The 15,828-nt window shown below is 41.4% G+C and overlaps 1 protein-coding gene across 2 annotated transcripts in view; it reads right to left on the reverse strand.

Annotated features, from left to right (window-relative positions):
* KIF13A (kinesin family member 13A) overlaps nucleotides 1-15,569 on the reverse strand; it is a 111,834-nt gene extending 96,265 nt beyond the window's left edge. For both annotated transcript variants that reach the window (XM_086469523.1, XM_086469522.1), the window contains exons 1-2: nucleotides 15,515-15,569; nucleotides 15,154-15,244 (exon numbers count right to left, since the gene is read on the reverse strand). In XM_086469523.1, the coding sequence (XP_086325649.1) occupies nucleotides 15,154-15,244; nucleotides 15,515-15,569 (146 nt within the window). The remainder of the gene's footprint in view (nucleotides 1-15,153; nucleotides 15,245-15,514) is intronic.
* Between the last annotated feature and the right edge of the window lie 259 nt (nucleotides 15,570-15,828).

Here is a 15,828-nt window from a genome sequence, read left to right on the forward strand (position 1 = left end):
CTCAGCGCGCGAACTGCCTTCAAAGAATAATTCCTTCACAGATATTATCTCTGTATAATTTATTATATGCTGTATAGTAACAGTTGTAAACAGCCATTAATTCTGTCCATCTCAATACTGTGAATAAGATCAGACATAACGAAGCTACCAAGAACCAGCTGAGCCACAGCAGCTGCAAACAGTAGTTGCAAGGTAGCAGAGTTTGCCTAGCCCACAGACAGTTAAGACAGCTCACATCACTTACATGGAGTTGTTGCGTTTGATTGTTTTTCTTTTACTTTTTTGCTACTTGCTCCTTCTGGCAGCTTTAGATTTTAAGTTTAGCAGGCTTCCTTCTCGTCATGTGCGAATTAAAAAGCTACAGCTGTACCATTAAAATTAGCTGTTACCTATCCCCCAAATAAGGTGTTATTTTATACTTATTACTGCTAACATGCTGCAGTAAGAAGAGAGTCAGGAAAAAGTCTTATAGGATAGCTGATGCATGCCTACTAGACAAGTCTCCAGAAGCAATCTGCAAACCGAATTTATTCTTCAGACAATACAGTATTTTACCTTTGCAGGTTCCTGGAAAAGAATTAGTTAGATGGGATATGTTCTCCCTTATACTCTTGCAATACATTCGGAGCAGCAGTATGAAAGGATCGTCATTTTGCTGTCACTCTGACAAATTACTTTAAGCCCTTCAAAATGCCATGTTTCATATTTCAAGGTTATGTGAAAGATACTCCAGTGTGTAATGAATGAACAATTAGGACAATTTTGAACACATTTTTTGCTGAATTCCAGAACTCATTTCATATCTTGATATTCTGAACTCTAAAGTTCAACATGAAAAAGCATCCACAACATATTTTTCTTCCCCAGAAACAGAATTTCAGGTCAGATCTGCAACATGCAGGATTATTAAGACTACAATAGACATTTAATACTCTTACCTTTCAAAAAGAAAACCCACAGATCATAATCTGATTTGCCCCATTAATTACTTGTAATTGATGGTATCTTTACTGGATAAAGACAGCTTTGTTCAAGGAAACAGGGAACATGATGAAAAATATCCTTCTGACAGCAAGAACATGCTCAGCACTGAAAATTCTTCACCTGCCTTTGAGTTCACCAGAAAACAGAGTGCTCAGAAAAGGCAATTCTAGAAAACGGACAGAAAATAGGAGCTGATGTCTCTACTCTAAAAACACTACATCAAATATTAAAAAAAAAAAAAAAAAAGCATCCTGGTTTTTATAACCTTTTGATTCAGAACTTATATACAACCTACAGAGATGTCTAATTTACTGTTACATTTGCTTACTAAAACCTCTGGATTCTTCTTTTTGGCTTTCAACCCATAAACTTAATGACTTTGAAGAGAAGTACTTAAGTTTTTGAAGCCTTTGATACCAAAGACAGTTTACAACGTAACTTTAAGAGAAGCTTTAAAAATTCATTTTAATTTTCAACCTTCCCCATTTCAAAGCCTCAGCATTCACACAAACATGCCCAGTCCAACTACTTCTGTAACCCCTTTCACATGCTTCACCAAGCTTCTGCTCACCAATTTATTCCACGTATTTGCTCTCCATAAAAGCACAGTAACATGCTTGAAATAGGCACCTAGCAGATGAGCTTACAGAGACTTTTGCTCTGAAAACTGTCTACCCGAGCTCAACAACTTCTCTCTCCACAGAACTCACCCAGTGAATTTGCAGCAACATGCTGACTTTGGTAGCAAAACTACTATCCTCATACCCAAAACCTCTACGGAAAAGGTTGACAGATCTGCTCCTTTCCAACACAACAGCAGGTGTTAAGCTCCAAGAGCCACGGTGATGGACAATACAGACACAATTAACCGACAGCAGAAAATACGGAGATTAACAATCTAGCCTCCAAAATTCCAGAGGGCTATAATTATTAATAAAAATTAACCTTTTAATTAAAATCAATTTAAAAAATCATCTTTTCAGATCTTACCACAATTTAAAGGCTATGTTGACAAACTAAGCAACTTTGCTACCAAATTCTTGAGACATTTAGTAAAAGATTGCCAGTCACCATAACCACCTTCCCAAACTGACTTTCTACGCTATGCAACTTTTACATTTATTGATGGCAGACATCATCACACAGGCATCTTTACAAAATACTCAAGTGGAGGCATCCTGAACTCTGACTAGCAGCCTGCACAGCGTACCACTATCAGAAAATAGCTGTTCCCTTAAACAATTTGTCTCCAGATACACTTTTACTTTTAAAATACAAAGTGTTCAAACAATATGCAGCATTCTCAATGGAATTTTACTCAAACAGCCCAAAGGCTCAAATATTTGAAAGATACAATAATCCTTCTTTCTCAAAAAATTGTTCATTCTTATTTAAGTCCTCCTTGAGACTTCTTCCCTTCCTTGGCTTGCAGCCAAGAGTATTATCCCCTCAAAATGTGTTTTTTTTTTGTGATCTCAGAACGCAAATCCAGGTTTATATGCACAAACCATTTTAGGAACATTTGTTTACAGAGAGCAGAACACTGCTGTATTATACTGAAAGGCAGAAGTTGGTTGAAGTATCTTCTCACTGCCACTACCTGTGAGAATTTTATCCATGCTGGATGTTTACTGTTCAGACAAAAAAGCAGACACTAAGCAGACACTGAGTCCACAAAGGCTTTTCTTAGCTCAGGTACAAAGCAGCAAGAAAGTGGCAAAGGGACAAGCCGATGTCTAAGGACAGAGAAGGTGCACGGACACTTTCACATAGTGGAGAGCACCTAATGAGGTACCAAATGAACACACAGGCCCAGCCTGGATACAGTGAGCAAACGAGCACGCCAAGTTAGGGCAGAGTTGGAGAACATGAGAGTCTGTATTGCCCTGCAGAAATTCTAGCTGAGCATCTTAGTTCCCATTCAGTAGCAGCATGCTAAGCACAGCTGCATTGTGAGAAAAAGAACTATTCCCTTGTAAGATTTGTCTTCATGCAGCAGAAAAAACACCCCAATGAAACTTCAAATTAGAAAACACGGTCATCTTACAACAAAATCAAGCTGCCAGCCCTGGCAAGTTTCAGAACAGGAGTGAGATATTTAGCAACTAGCACACACAAACATAAATACAAAGCAGTCGTTAAAAGGAGAAAAAAACCCAAGCACTGTCAGCAAGTACTACAAGGTCAGTTACTTATAGGAGTGAGGCACAGAAAGCAAAGGAGCTGAGAAACAAGCACCACACACATGCTACCACACCAACTGCAGACAATTAAATATAATCAAAGCTTCCAATTTAGAATGAGCATCAGAGTGCTGCCAGGAGTTGCTAACAGCACTTAACCGCTTTATTCTGAAACACCATCATTTCTGGAGATAACACTTTAAATAGTATCTTTAAAGACCATGGGAGAATACAGGTGGAAGGCCAGGAGGATGAAAGGCAGAGGAAGAAGAAAGTTAAATTGGAGAAGAACAGAGAAGGGCATACACTTTACCTATGGATACACCTGCACTGAAATGACGAGGTTTAATACAAAGATTAGCTGTGTATGTTTAAAGAGCCTGCACACTGCTAAGGTGACCTTGGCTACCGGGCCCAGCCACCTGCATGCCAACCCAGAGACTGCAGCACAGCCTGTGGCCCATGCGGGCAACTCCTTAGAGGCAGTTAAGAAGGGAGACCCAGGTTACTGCACTGGGATGTGAAGCGTGCACAGGTGATCCTGTCCTGCATTTACACAGTGGAACGTCTCTCCGAGACAGATGTATTCTCTCCTGACAAATGCTTTTCCTGGTACTGCAAACATCCATGCTTTAAATTTAACATTCAGCTCAAATCAGTAAGGTCAATATCTGTATCTAAATCAAACTGGGAGTTTTACCCCACTTTTCAGCAGAGTATTTCAACTACTTTGTTTCTAATATCCAATGAAGCACTTTGAAACCTACTTAAAGTGTCCATACGCAGCTTTACGGTTCCATTTAATGCCACCTGTGTTGTGATCTGCAGTCAGCTCTACTACTTACAATGAGCGTAGGCTGAAACACTCTTGACAACAGAAAATCCCAGATAACAGTGTACACTCAGGAGCATGTTGCAGACACTCCCAAACACCGAATCAACACTGTGAAGCCCATTAGTTAAGTCTGTAAAGCCAGTCCCTGCACTCTTCAGTTTTAGGAGACCCCCATCAGCCTTGCTTCATTATGTGAACACATGCTCTTCCTGCACTGCATCTGAACTAAATGTTTCTCAAAAATAAGAAAACAAGCTAATTCAGCTTTTCTTTTCCTATATGTCACTATTAATATTTCTATTTTCTTTCCTTTATATACACTGCTGATGAAAACTTCCTCCCTCAAAATTCAGTTCTGCAATTCCATTTTATAATATCTCATTTCAAAGTCCACAAAGACCTAGCATTTACTTTCCCTTTTTAATCACAGCAAAGGCAAGCAGGCAAGAGGTCACTCATGTGACTCACTTGCCTCTGTCTTTCTGAACCATGACGAAGACACAGATACCTTGAGAAAAACATAAGCATTTAAACTGTGAGATCCTCTAGAAGTCATCCTCCAACACCCTTCTTGACAAAGGATGGCAGATTAAGATGAAATTGGCTTGGAGAAATTTTTGTAAAACTTTTACACGTTGGTCATGCAAGTGCAAGGGTATTTTCAAAGTCTCTTTGATCTATTTTGCACACGAATCATTAATTTCTTCCTCATTCAGGTAAGAAATTCTCAATCAGCAACCAATAGTAAGGGTCAGACCACGCACCAGAAGAACCGTAACTCAGGAAACACATGAGCATTGCAAAACACTAAAGGCATTCAGCCTACCCAACACTTTGGCTCTGCATTTCTGGGTTTAAACTAGCACAAAGTTGCAAGATGCCTTTCTGAAATTTCAAATAAATGTACACCATATTTCTTGAAGCATATGCAAAGCTTCTATGTGTGAGCATAGATGGCGGTAAGGCTAGATTACATGAATGGCACAAAGCTTGCACACCATCAGCGCTTCTGCAAAAAGTTTCCCATTGCCACATACACATCTGCAAAACTGAAACTTCAGAAACTACTTGAGAGGATGCAGCCTGCCCCAAAGCAATTAAAGAGAGGAGAGATTAGTCTGTCTAGGTTCAGTACTCATCCACTAAGCCCTGCTGAGCACTTGAAAACAGAACTGGCAAGAGCCAACTTCTAACACTCACCACAGTAAAGTCAGACATCCCCCTCCTCCAGTACACAGCACTTCTGACAGCATGGGGGAATCCAACCCTGGAACTTGGATGCTGAAGGGGACAGAACACCTACTGAACTTGTTAAAAAAAATTCAAGATACTGCTCCATTGAAAGAGACCTTAGGAGAACACTTAAATGCTGCATTTTCAAACACACTTTCATCATCCTTTTGATGGACACACAAGTGTTTCCAATTAGATTATTTCACAGGCAGTTTAAACAGATTCTCAATCATGATGTTTAATGTAATGAACAGTAAAAATTCACTGTTAAAATACAAGTCACAACTATGCAATGAAAATTAGGAACATGAGATGAACTTATCTACAGTGTTACAAACACCTCAAACGATAAACATACTAAGGGCTTGGAAGCTCTTGACAAGGAAACTACATGGCAAGCTGTCCCGTGTTCAAGGGTCTGTCGACAAGAACTGATCTTCCTTTTTGTTTTCAACTTGAGTCTCAACCAGAACACACATGAAGACTGTAGCTCCAGCCCAGAGAATGCCACTTTCACACACACTTTCAAGAGGATGGAAAAAAGCTTATTGGATGCTGTTGGGTTTTGTTGGTTTGTTTTCCTCCAGTACATACTTGGAGGATTTTCATCATGTTTTTGGGCATCCATTTCTGTAGCTCTCTTTTACCTTCATTATCCTTACAGTCCTGGTCCCCCAATATCCTTCTCCTATATTCTTCCATGTCAGCAGCAAATCCATTAATGAGCCATCTTTTGCCTCTCCTTGTGTGTCACTTTCTCTGCAGACACTGAAGCAGCATTTCTCAAGGGCACTCCAATCAAGAATGCAGGTACAAGGATTAGATTTACAACAGAAGAAGAAGGGGAACTATTCAAAACTTTCTTCTTTTTAAATGTAACTGGCACTATGGAAAAATACCAGATTTTTGTCTAGACAGATTGTTTCAGGTCACAGTAAGAAGCTCCAAAACAGAAAAGCCTGAGTGGTGGGATGACGTACCATGATACATTTCTAACAAAACCTTCAGAACCATCTTTTTATCCCAATACAGTACAACAGCAAAGCGCAGGAAGACTGCAAATGCTTTCTGCTCTTACTTCCTTACCTGACTGCAAAGTTGTCTCTAAAAAATATTCTCAAACTCAAGTACTTCTCGCTGAGCATTCGGAGGACATCTAAGTAATGTATTAATGCTTCAGCTGCATACAGTGAATACAGGAACATTCCTTTATTTTACCAAACGGACAATTTCTATTTCAGCCTGACTTCATTAGATAAAAGACATTTGAAGTTTAAAGGAAATTTAGAAAGATCTCAAAACAGGGAATGAAAACATGGTGTGACAGGAAGGAAAAAAAAAAAATACCAAAAAACCCCATCAAAACGCTTAGGACTTGCATCATTCAGGGAGGTGGCACTACCAAGCCAAAACAAGTCTGGAGCACTGCAGACTTACATCACACTGCATACATAAAAACCTCACACTGACAGATGCTGACAGAGACACTTTCCAAAGCAGACCAGGATGCTGCTCATTCAGGGCCATAACGCAGCTTTGCCAGTCGAAAACTTCCGCCAGCTCTGTGCCCCCACTGGAATGCTCTGTTGACTTACCTTTAGCAAAAGCTCAGCTACTGTAAAACAAGCCTTGGCTTTTGAATCGCAAAGTAAAATTGAATTTGAAGTAAATACTCAACAAAAATAAGAACTCTGAAATATTAAAAATTACATTGCAGCCAGTGCCAGTCACGGTACAAATCCATTCGTTTTGCAGATAAACTTCCCCTTCCACCTCACCCAATCCTTCTTCCTTCAACTCTGAATCATGTTTGTGAAAGGCCTTCTCAGCTACACTGCACAAGATTTCAATCGTGAAGTCAGACAAAAAGTGGAAACCACGTGGGAAGAAGTATCAAGTATTGCAGTTTCTTCTCTAGGACCTGCTGTTCCTTGTCATCATATAAGAAATATCAAGCAAAACAGACAGCTCCACATACTTTTATTTAATGCTAGAAAAATTATTCCAGTAGCTCAGACAGATTCAGAATTTTGAAGCCTTACACTAGAAGAAAATTTAATCTTGCCTGAAGGCTTTTGTACATTACTTATTTGGGATTGACATTCATGTTCAAAGACAGACTGTGGAATAAGCTAAGAAAATGTAAGCTCAATAAATAGGATAACATGTACATTTTTTCCATTTTATTTGCAAGTCTAAAATATTCTCCAATACAAAAAGTTTTCAGAAAAAAATACTGAAGTTTTCAGTAACATGTTCTTAAAACAAAGCATCAAATTACTTTCTATAAAGTTTACAGTTCACAATGCATCCTGGTAGTTTTTTAAACATACTGAACAGTATCTTCATAAACACATGCAGAGACAAGCATGCCATTCCAGCCACAGCAGCTGCTTTGATTCATGTTTATGAAATGCTTAAAATTCTTGGAATATACATACACTGCAAAAAGAAGATACAGTGATGCCACAAATCTCAAAATAGGCCAGTGCTAGCGTACTATCTCTGCTGTTTCTAAACACAAAGAGGCAGCAGCAGAGGCTTGGTGGGGGCTAGCAGGAAACAGACCATAAGTACGTACCCTGTTGCTAGGGCACAATGAGCTTCTTTCTCCTCACCTTCACCACCATCATTAATCATGCTCGTTACTGTGCACTGACAAGCACACAGCAATGTTTCACACACCTTTCTACTGCTGCACCGATTGATACACCTCACAATAAGTACTGTACCATTAAGAAGCACCCAAATGTATTCATGGCTTAATCTGTCAAAAGAGTAATTGTAGTATAAATCTTTGTCCTGAGTTATAACACTTAAATGGAAAATAAGCTGCTATAGGATGACAAATCATTGGGGACTTCACTGGGGGCTGTTACCATACAGATTTCCCTATTGTGATCTATGTGAAATGAGACAGAACATTCCAATTACCTCCTAGTGAACAAGTCACACCTTATATGCCGCTAACTTCACATTACCCGAGGAAGATGCAGGTGTATTTGGTAAGCGTGTACGTTCTTGAGGAAGTCTCTATTTAGGATATAACAAAATGCCAAATAAAGGTTGCGGCTGATGACTAGGGAATGCATCAGTTTGGGATATGGTTATGAATTTCATTAGATGTTTTGATGACTGAGGGTTGGTTTTCTAAACTGTTTTTAGATTAAAAGGCACCTATTGAAAATAAGGTTAATTAACACTAACCAAGCACAACAGCATCAGAAAGCCATTGATTCCCTTTCCCCTCCAAAATAAGAAATGACACAAAGGGATGCCCTCCCTTGGCACTGAAAACAGCTTGTGTAACTCCTACTCTTCACCAACACGGATATCTTAAGCCTAGTTAATTGATTTTCAACTTCTGTCAGCAATGCATTTTTCTGACTGACCTTCATACAGTGAATTTTCAATCTGCTTGTTGTTAACTTCCCGAGCTCCTCCCTCAGCCCCCAGTGTTCACCCATCACATGCCACAGAAGGATCATAAAGACATACACGACCAACTCAAGCTCCAGCAGATCTCAAACTTCTGGTGACCAATTTCATGCCTACATACAAAGTCAGGTACTGACTGGACAAGCTTGTATCCCTTCTCCTGCCTCTTGTAAACCGACACACAGCAACATTACTCCCAGGCAACAGCATGACTGTTTAACTTGGTGCTTTCAGTCACAAGTTAACTTGATAGATGAGTCCTGTGGTGCACATCATTGCACAGAGGGGCCCTATTCTTTGCAGGCTGCACTTACTGAAGAGGTAAAATTCACTGTCTCCAGCCAATACTTTCACACTTCTTAAAAAGCCTTTCTCCACGCTGCCGTCAGCAACAGACATCCTCACAAGACACAAAGAACTGAGCAATGGGAGAAGTTATTCAGTTAAGCAACAGCATCTGCACAGCATTGCTGCAGCAGCTGGCATTTCGCTATAGTAGGCAGTAATTGTTTCCATTAATAGATTCACAACATGCCTAGGGCGGGCCAAATAAGCAAAGGCACTGTACCACTTTCCCACTATTAAGGACAGTCTGTCCATGCAAGAGACACCAGCGATACAGCCAGAGGCAGCTACCACTACTGCTCCTCAGTCTGCAGCCAAGTGTGGAAGAACGAAGGAGTTCAAATCTGATATCGTCTTGAACACAACAGCAACATGCACATTCGTCAATTTAAAGATTTAGCTCTAATCTTATTACTAGAAGTACGACCGTGTTGACTCCCTGAACAACAGCTGCCTGCCTGTGCATGCTGCACTGCAGGCTTGAGACCAAGAAGAGATTTCGCTTTGTCCCCAAAACTTCGTACCATGATTCACAGCCCAGCTCTGCACAGTACCCAGACCTGGAGGGAAGGGCTGCTGGTGTGCACTGCTTCCCTCTGAGCCCAGGCTCTGCAGAATGGGGACTTGTTAAGTGCTTCCTGAAGTATTTGAGGCCACACCTGGGTCACTACAGTACGTTCACAAGTATCATTTAACTTTAAATTTTTAAACTATTAAAGTTACAGTGAATCTAATTAGAAGTCTGAAATCTTACCACATGCACATTTAATAAACTTACTAGATGCACAACAGAGCAAAGATAACCTTGTTTTCAAAACAAGAAAGCTGTCTCTACTATTTATACTAATGGCACAAAGGAGCTGAAAATAAAACTTTTCCTTTAGTCCTGATCTCCCCAAAGAAAAGGGGCAAAACCCCCACAATTTAAGAGCTGTACACTTCTTAAATTAATAATTTATTTCAATAACAACATATTCAAGGTGTACTGACTAGTAACCCAGATCTCAAAAAACATCTCTGGCTGCAGTAATAAGCAAGCACACGTGTACCTGCCCCTTCTGAACCCAGAAGCTAAGTGTGCCTGAAGGCCTACTAATGTTTTCAACAGACCTTTTCATGTTCCACAACGCAGGGTTTCCTAACTTCATAAACTAGAAAAACTGGGATAGGTTCAAAGCTGAACCTCATCTTACTGTGTTCTATTCTGAAATATTTTAACATAATACTCAATGGTCCAAAAGCAGAGAATGGCTACAAAGCACTGATTGCCTAAACATGGTCATACCATGTTCTCTTCAAACATTTTATCTATTTTTGTTTTGAAATGCTGCCAGCTAAGTACAACTAGCTGCTCACTCACAAGCCCAACAGCCTCCAATGGTAGTTTCCTCTAGCAATGCCATTTAAAGGCCAAAGCACAAGGTCCTAACTGCTGTCTGGATCTTATAAACATGGTAAATTAATGGACGGTGCATTTACTCACAGCGCAGGCCACCTCAGGAAGCACCAAGAGCCATGCCACACAGTATTCTGGATCACAAGTTTGTGTCTCATTTTGTTTCAAATTACATGGAATTTAAGAACAGCGATTTCAAGGAACTGCGTCTAGTGTTCCATCCAAGGCATGAATGAACTAAAGCAATGCAAAAATAGCCCAAAATGCCATTTTCCAGCCACGCATTTCATAATTCAACTACAACTCTTCTGCAAAGGTTCAAAGCTAACAGCTCACATCCTGAACATTAATGTCTAACAGGAAAGTTAACAGAAGAGGTCAAAGTCAGATTACTTTTACAATTTCCTGCAAAGATAGAAGTTGCTGCCTGCTATTACTTTATGATCTACCTCAGACAAGTGACAATTTGAACTATATGCAAAGACACGTGCTCATTGATCATTCCTTCAGATATGGAAATAATTAGCAGCTGTCCCATTTCAGCTCCCACAAGTTTCAGTTTGAAAAAGCGACCATTACCAGAAACACGTACCCTCTCCCTCCAACAGCGCCCTTCTCTCATCTCTCATGCTATTCAATGCAACACATCAATAAAGTGCCACAACCACCACATGAAGGACTATGTGCTAAGTTCAGCTCTACACTATGATTCCTTTCTAATTTTCTGCCCCGAGATTTTTAATAAGGCAAAGTTTGCACAAGGCTACAGTGCTCTAATAGAATAAATTGCCCAATCGGCGAATTTTTGTTTCAGTCAAAACTGCAGTTGAAATAGTATTTCAGTTCTACTGGCTCCATAGCTCCTTGTTTATTTCTGTCAAGACAAATCTTGCTTACTAAAGGAAAAATTACGTCATAAAGAACTGTTGTCAGGGAACTAAAATAGAACTTTTCAGATCCTATGCTTTACGAAGTGTAGCTGAAAGGAAAGGTTGGAGGAAATCATATTTTAACAACCAAAAGCAGAGGAGGAACCTGGCAAAACCTGATCTGTCTTACTAAAAAATAACATACATAACGTCAAGTCAAAATTTTCAGAGACTTAGAGAGGGGTGTGAAATTTCCATTGCAAAAAAAAAAAAAAAATCACTCAAATATTCTGAAAGACTGTAACTCCATACTCCAATTATCTCACAGTTACATTTTAATACTGTACCTTATTGCCAACAACCAAATACAAACTTCTATAGCAAGACTGCAGGATACAATTGCCTTTGAAACATAATACCCCTTTCTAAAAGACTGTAAGTTAGAAGCATTTTTTTCAGGAAGAGTGTAGTTTGAGAAAGTAAATTCAGATTCCCAGGGAAGACTGAAGAAAATCAGAGGGTTCCCAGAAAGATGTTTGTCTGAGGAAGAAAGGGAAATCTATAGTGGTTTGGGGGAGACAATGGATGAGAGATAGGAGAGGTAACTAAACGACACACACTTAGGCAGACATAAAGGAAACTACTGCTACTAACAATAGTAAAACAAGGGTTAAAAGTCCAACAACCAACTTAAAAAAACTTGGCCAGCACCAGAGATCATAACGCAATACCAGCCAATGAAAACTGTTCCTTTCTGAACTCTGCCTCCTATTATTTGAGTCGATGAAGATTTTCCTGTGCCTTTCAGACTCACTGTTCAGTTTTACTACGTTCTGTTTTTCCTCCTTCGTTAGTTTATAACACCAGAAGCCCTGTGTCTGTGGGGAACACCAGCCCTGCTGCTTATGAAAAGACAGAACACTTGTATTTAGTAACAATTACTGATTTGTAGCTGTGTTTGTTAAGGTGCAGATGCTGTGTGGTCTAGCAGTTAGAAGATGCAGTCAGAACCCTGTTCTAATTTATGGTTATAACGTCTTGCTTTACCCCTATGCAATAGTGGAAGTTGGACAAATGATAGCACTGTCTGGGATTTTAGGCATTTTCACCACTTGTAAAACTAGCATTACTTGCCCATCTAAAATCGTTTAGAACTATCCTTAATAAAACCTAGAAACTGATAAACAGCACACACACGAACTTAGATTTAATTCAAGAACCCCTTACAGAATAGTCAAAGTGAGTAAAATTTGATTTTCCTAACCTTGGATATTCTTCCAAGAGCAGATTTTATGATGTTATAGTTATTAAAGAGCTAGCTAATTTTACTTTAGAAAATTCTGTCAGGACCTTTAAAATTGTAACCAAGAGAAGAAAGCGAATAAAGAGCACGGTCTTCAACTCTGCTTCCCACCCTATAGTCTCTTGGCTTCAGCTGAATTAAGAAAAGCAGCCCTGGAAACCAAGTTTGCTTTAGAAGGCTACTTATTCCAAAGTGCAATACAAACTTGTACTTCCATTCAGCTAGGAAAGGGAAATTTCCATATAAAAAGATAAAATATAAAAAGAGAAAACTAAAAGGTAAAACTAAACAGAATATTAAAATAACGCATACAGCAGAGAAAGACCAATTAATCACCCTAACAAGTGAAATCACTTTGCAATGGCATAGTTGCTCTGAAAGAAAAATCCAGTTGAGCTATATAAAAACAAGCCACACAAAGAAAACCAAAAATCCATTTGACATCTCTAACCCTGCCAAGGCATCAATCCAAGTACAAGTAGCAACTACTCAGCAATTCAGAGCCAGTTTATACAGACACTTTACGGTAGGTACACAGAGAAGAACAGAATTCATTTTTCATTGTGAGAAATTAAGCTATTTATCTTGAATAAAAACCAGAAATCAACAGTTTAGCACTGAATAAAATGTAAGGGTCTTCACACATCCGTCAGGCATCTCAACAGGTCACATACAACATCCGCCATTAAGAAGGGACCCAAACTATGTTTGCACCAGTGCTTCTGACTGTGGTTTCAAGTAACACATCCATCGGTTGTTTCAAACACACGAGTTACACACGTAATAGCCAGCCAGACTCAGCCTCACACTGGGCTGCAAGCAGGCCAGACAGCGCTTGCCAACACAGCTGCCGACGGAGAGGTCACACACAAGCGTCACAGCTCACCCGTAAGGCTCTTGGCGCAGAACCAGAAGCCAATTCCAACCAAGTAAGAGAATTCATAGATACTACAGGTATTAAACCCAGATAAACACAAGCCACACAAGCTCTCAAAAGGCAGAGAGTCACTGCACAGTCTCACTGAATACCTGTAGGCCAATGTGCACAGCAAGCAACACTCACACGTTACAGGCTCTTTACAACCACCTGGCCCTTAGGCTCTCTAGCCTATTGAAAAAGTGATTTTTAAATCTTAATTCTCTTCTGGCTTTGTAAACTCTATTTGTACTGCATGTTTTACATCTGTTAAATCCACTCTCTTTAAAGAGTTAATGTTATTCTGATTATGGCAGGGTTGTGATGAAGGCCATACATGCACTTTAATAAAAAGCAGGAAAAACCCTCCATACCTTCTAAAACAGTCTCAAGAAAAACAAGATTTCTATTTTACAGATGGGATGCTAAGACCCACAGAGGCAGCACGACTTGCAGAAGATCACACAAAGATCTGTGAAAGGGGTAGGGAACAAGCACTGATCTTTCAAGACCCACTAGCCACAACAATGATCTGAAGACAAAGCAAGTTGGATTTAAGCTAAACTGGTGCAATTACAGCAATATTCCAGTACGTGGATTCAGATGAGAAGCACCTTCACATCCTGGACATGTAAAAATAAAAGTCTCAACCTTTTCTGCTGGAAAACTATAAAAGTGTGACATATCGCCTTTGAAAAAAAAAACATATTCTCACACTACAATTTATTCACAACTACTATGAACTTGATCAAAAATGTTCTTAATAAAACCTTGAGTAGTAGAAACGTGTTCAGATTAATATCTCTATAACCACGCAAATGATTTCACGTTCCTTAGCATTAAATACATTTAACAGATCAACTTAAGCTGAGCAGTCAACAGGTAACTGGACAGATAGGCATACAACATAACTATTTCCCTTGCAGCTCCCTGTCTTTCCCCACACTCCCTCAAAGGAAAGAAATCTTTTCCTGTTCTGATCTATTTTTACAGTCTAGTGCATTGGTATTTTGGATTATTTCCAAAGGTATTCTTTACTGGGGCATCACAACTAAATGCCACATTTCAAAATTATTTTAGCATATTCTCATAGGCTACTTCACAGAACAACAGTGAAACAATAAAGGATCTAGCAATTACAGCCTTTTCAAATGTAAACGCGTTAAAGTCTAGTAAACAAACTTAAAAAAACCCCATCACTAGCATAAAATTCAGATTCCGCTTCTTATTCCCCCACAGTTTACACCAAGTTATTAGCAGCCTGCACTCAAGGGAATTTCTGAAAACAGCACACATGGTCAGTTTAAGTCCTTACCTAACCAACAGCCTTTTTTTTTGAGCAGTTAATAGAATCAGCTTTTAAACCCGGGAGGATCTCCACATCCCAACCTGCGCACCCCCGACTCCGCTCAGGAAACCGGGCGAGGAAGGTCTGGTCCGTTCTTCTCAGGGCTGCAAGCCCAAGGCAGCCACCCCTGGCTGGCGCTCGCCCTCACTCCCTTCCCCCTGCCCGCTCCCCGCCACCGTAGCCCCCGAGAGGCACCAAGCAAGACGTTCAGGGCCCCCTCACTCCCCTCACAAAGCCAGGGAAAGCCTCTGCCAGGTGAGGCAGAGAGTTTTTATTTGGGGCACAGCGACTGGCGTTTATTACCTTTCTCCCTGCTTGGTGTTGGAAGGCGGAGGGTGAAGGACAGTCTGGTTCCCTTCCATCTCCACGATGCACTTGGTATTCAGGTCCAGCTCTGCAAGGCGACACGGCGGGGGGCTGAACCCAGGGCACATCCCCCCGCCGTTCTTCCCGCACGCCGGGGCCGCTCGCCCCCCGCCGGCTCCCCCTCGGCGGGGGCAGCCCCGCAGGCGTGCCTGTGCCAGACAGCCCGGCCGCGGGTGGTGGGCGTGAGGGGCTTTATCCTCCCGCCATCCCGTGGGAGACGCCGGGGGACACCGCCCCCTCCCCACACCGCCCCCCCAAGACCCCGCTGCCCCCTTCCCCGGCGCCGCCCGCCGGTTACCTCTCCTGTTCATCGGCCGGACCCTGACGGCAACTTTCACCTTGGTGTCCGACATCTTCCCCCCCTCCCGGGAGCGGCGGGCGGCCCCGCTCAACGGCAGCGGCGGCTCGCGGCCTCGCAGCGCCGCGCACAGCGACACGGCGGAGCGCCAACGTCCATGCCGGGCTGGGGTGAGGGCGGGGGGCCGGGGCAGGCGGGGAAGGCGAGAGACGGCGAGGGAGGGAGGGAGAGGAGGAGGGTCCGGCGCCGGGGAGGGCGGTGGTGGCGCAGCCCCAGCCACCTCCCTGCTCAGCCGCGGTCCGCACCGGCACTGG

The sequence above is a fragment of the Leptosomus discolor genome, chromosome 8 (genome assembly GCF_034619465.1).
Source record: "Leptosomus discolor isolate bLepDis1 chromosome 8, bLepDis1.hap2, whole genome shotgun sequence".
Lineage (NCBI taxonomy): Eukaryota > Metazoa > Chordata > Aves > Leptosomiformes > Leptosomidae > Leptosomus > Leptosomus discolor.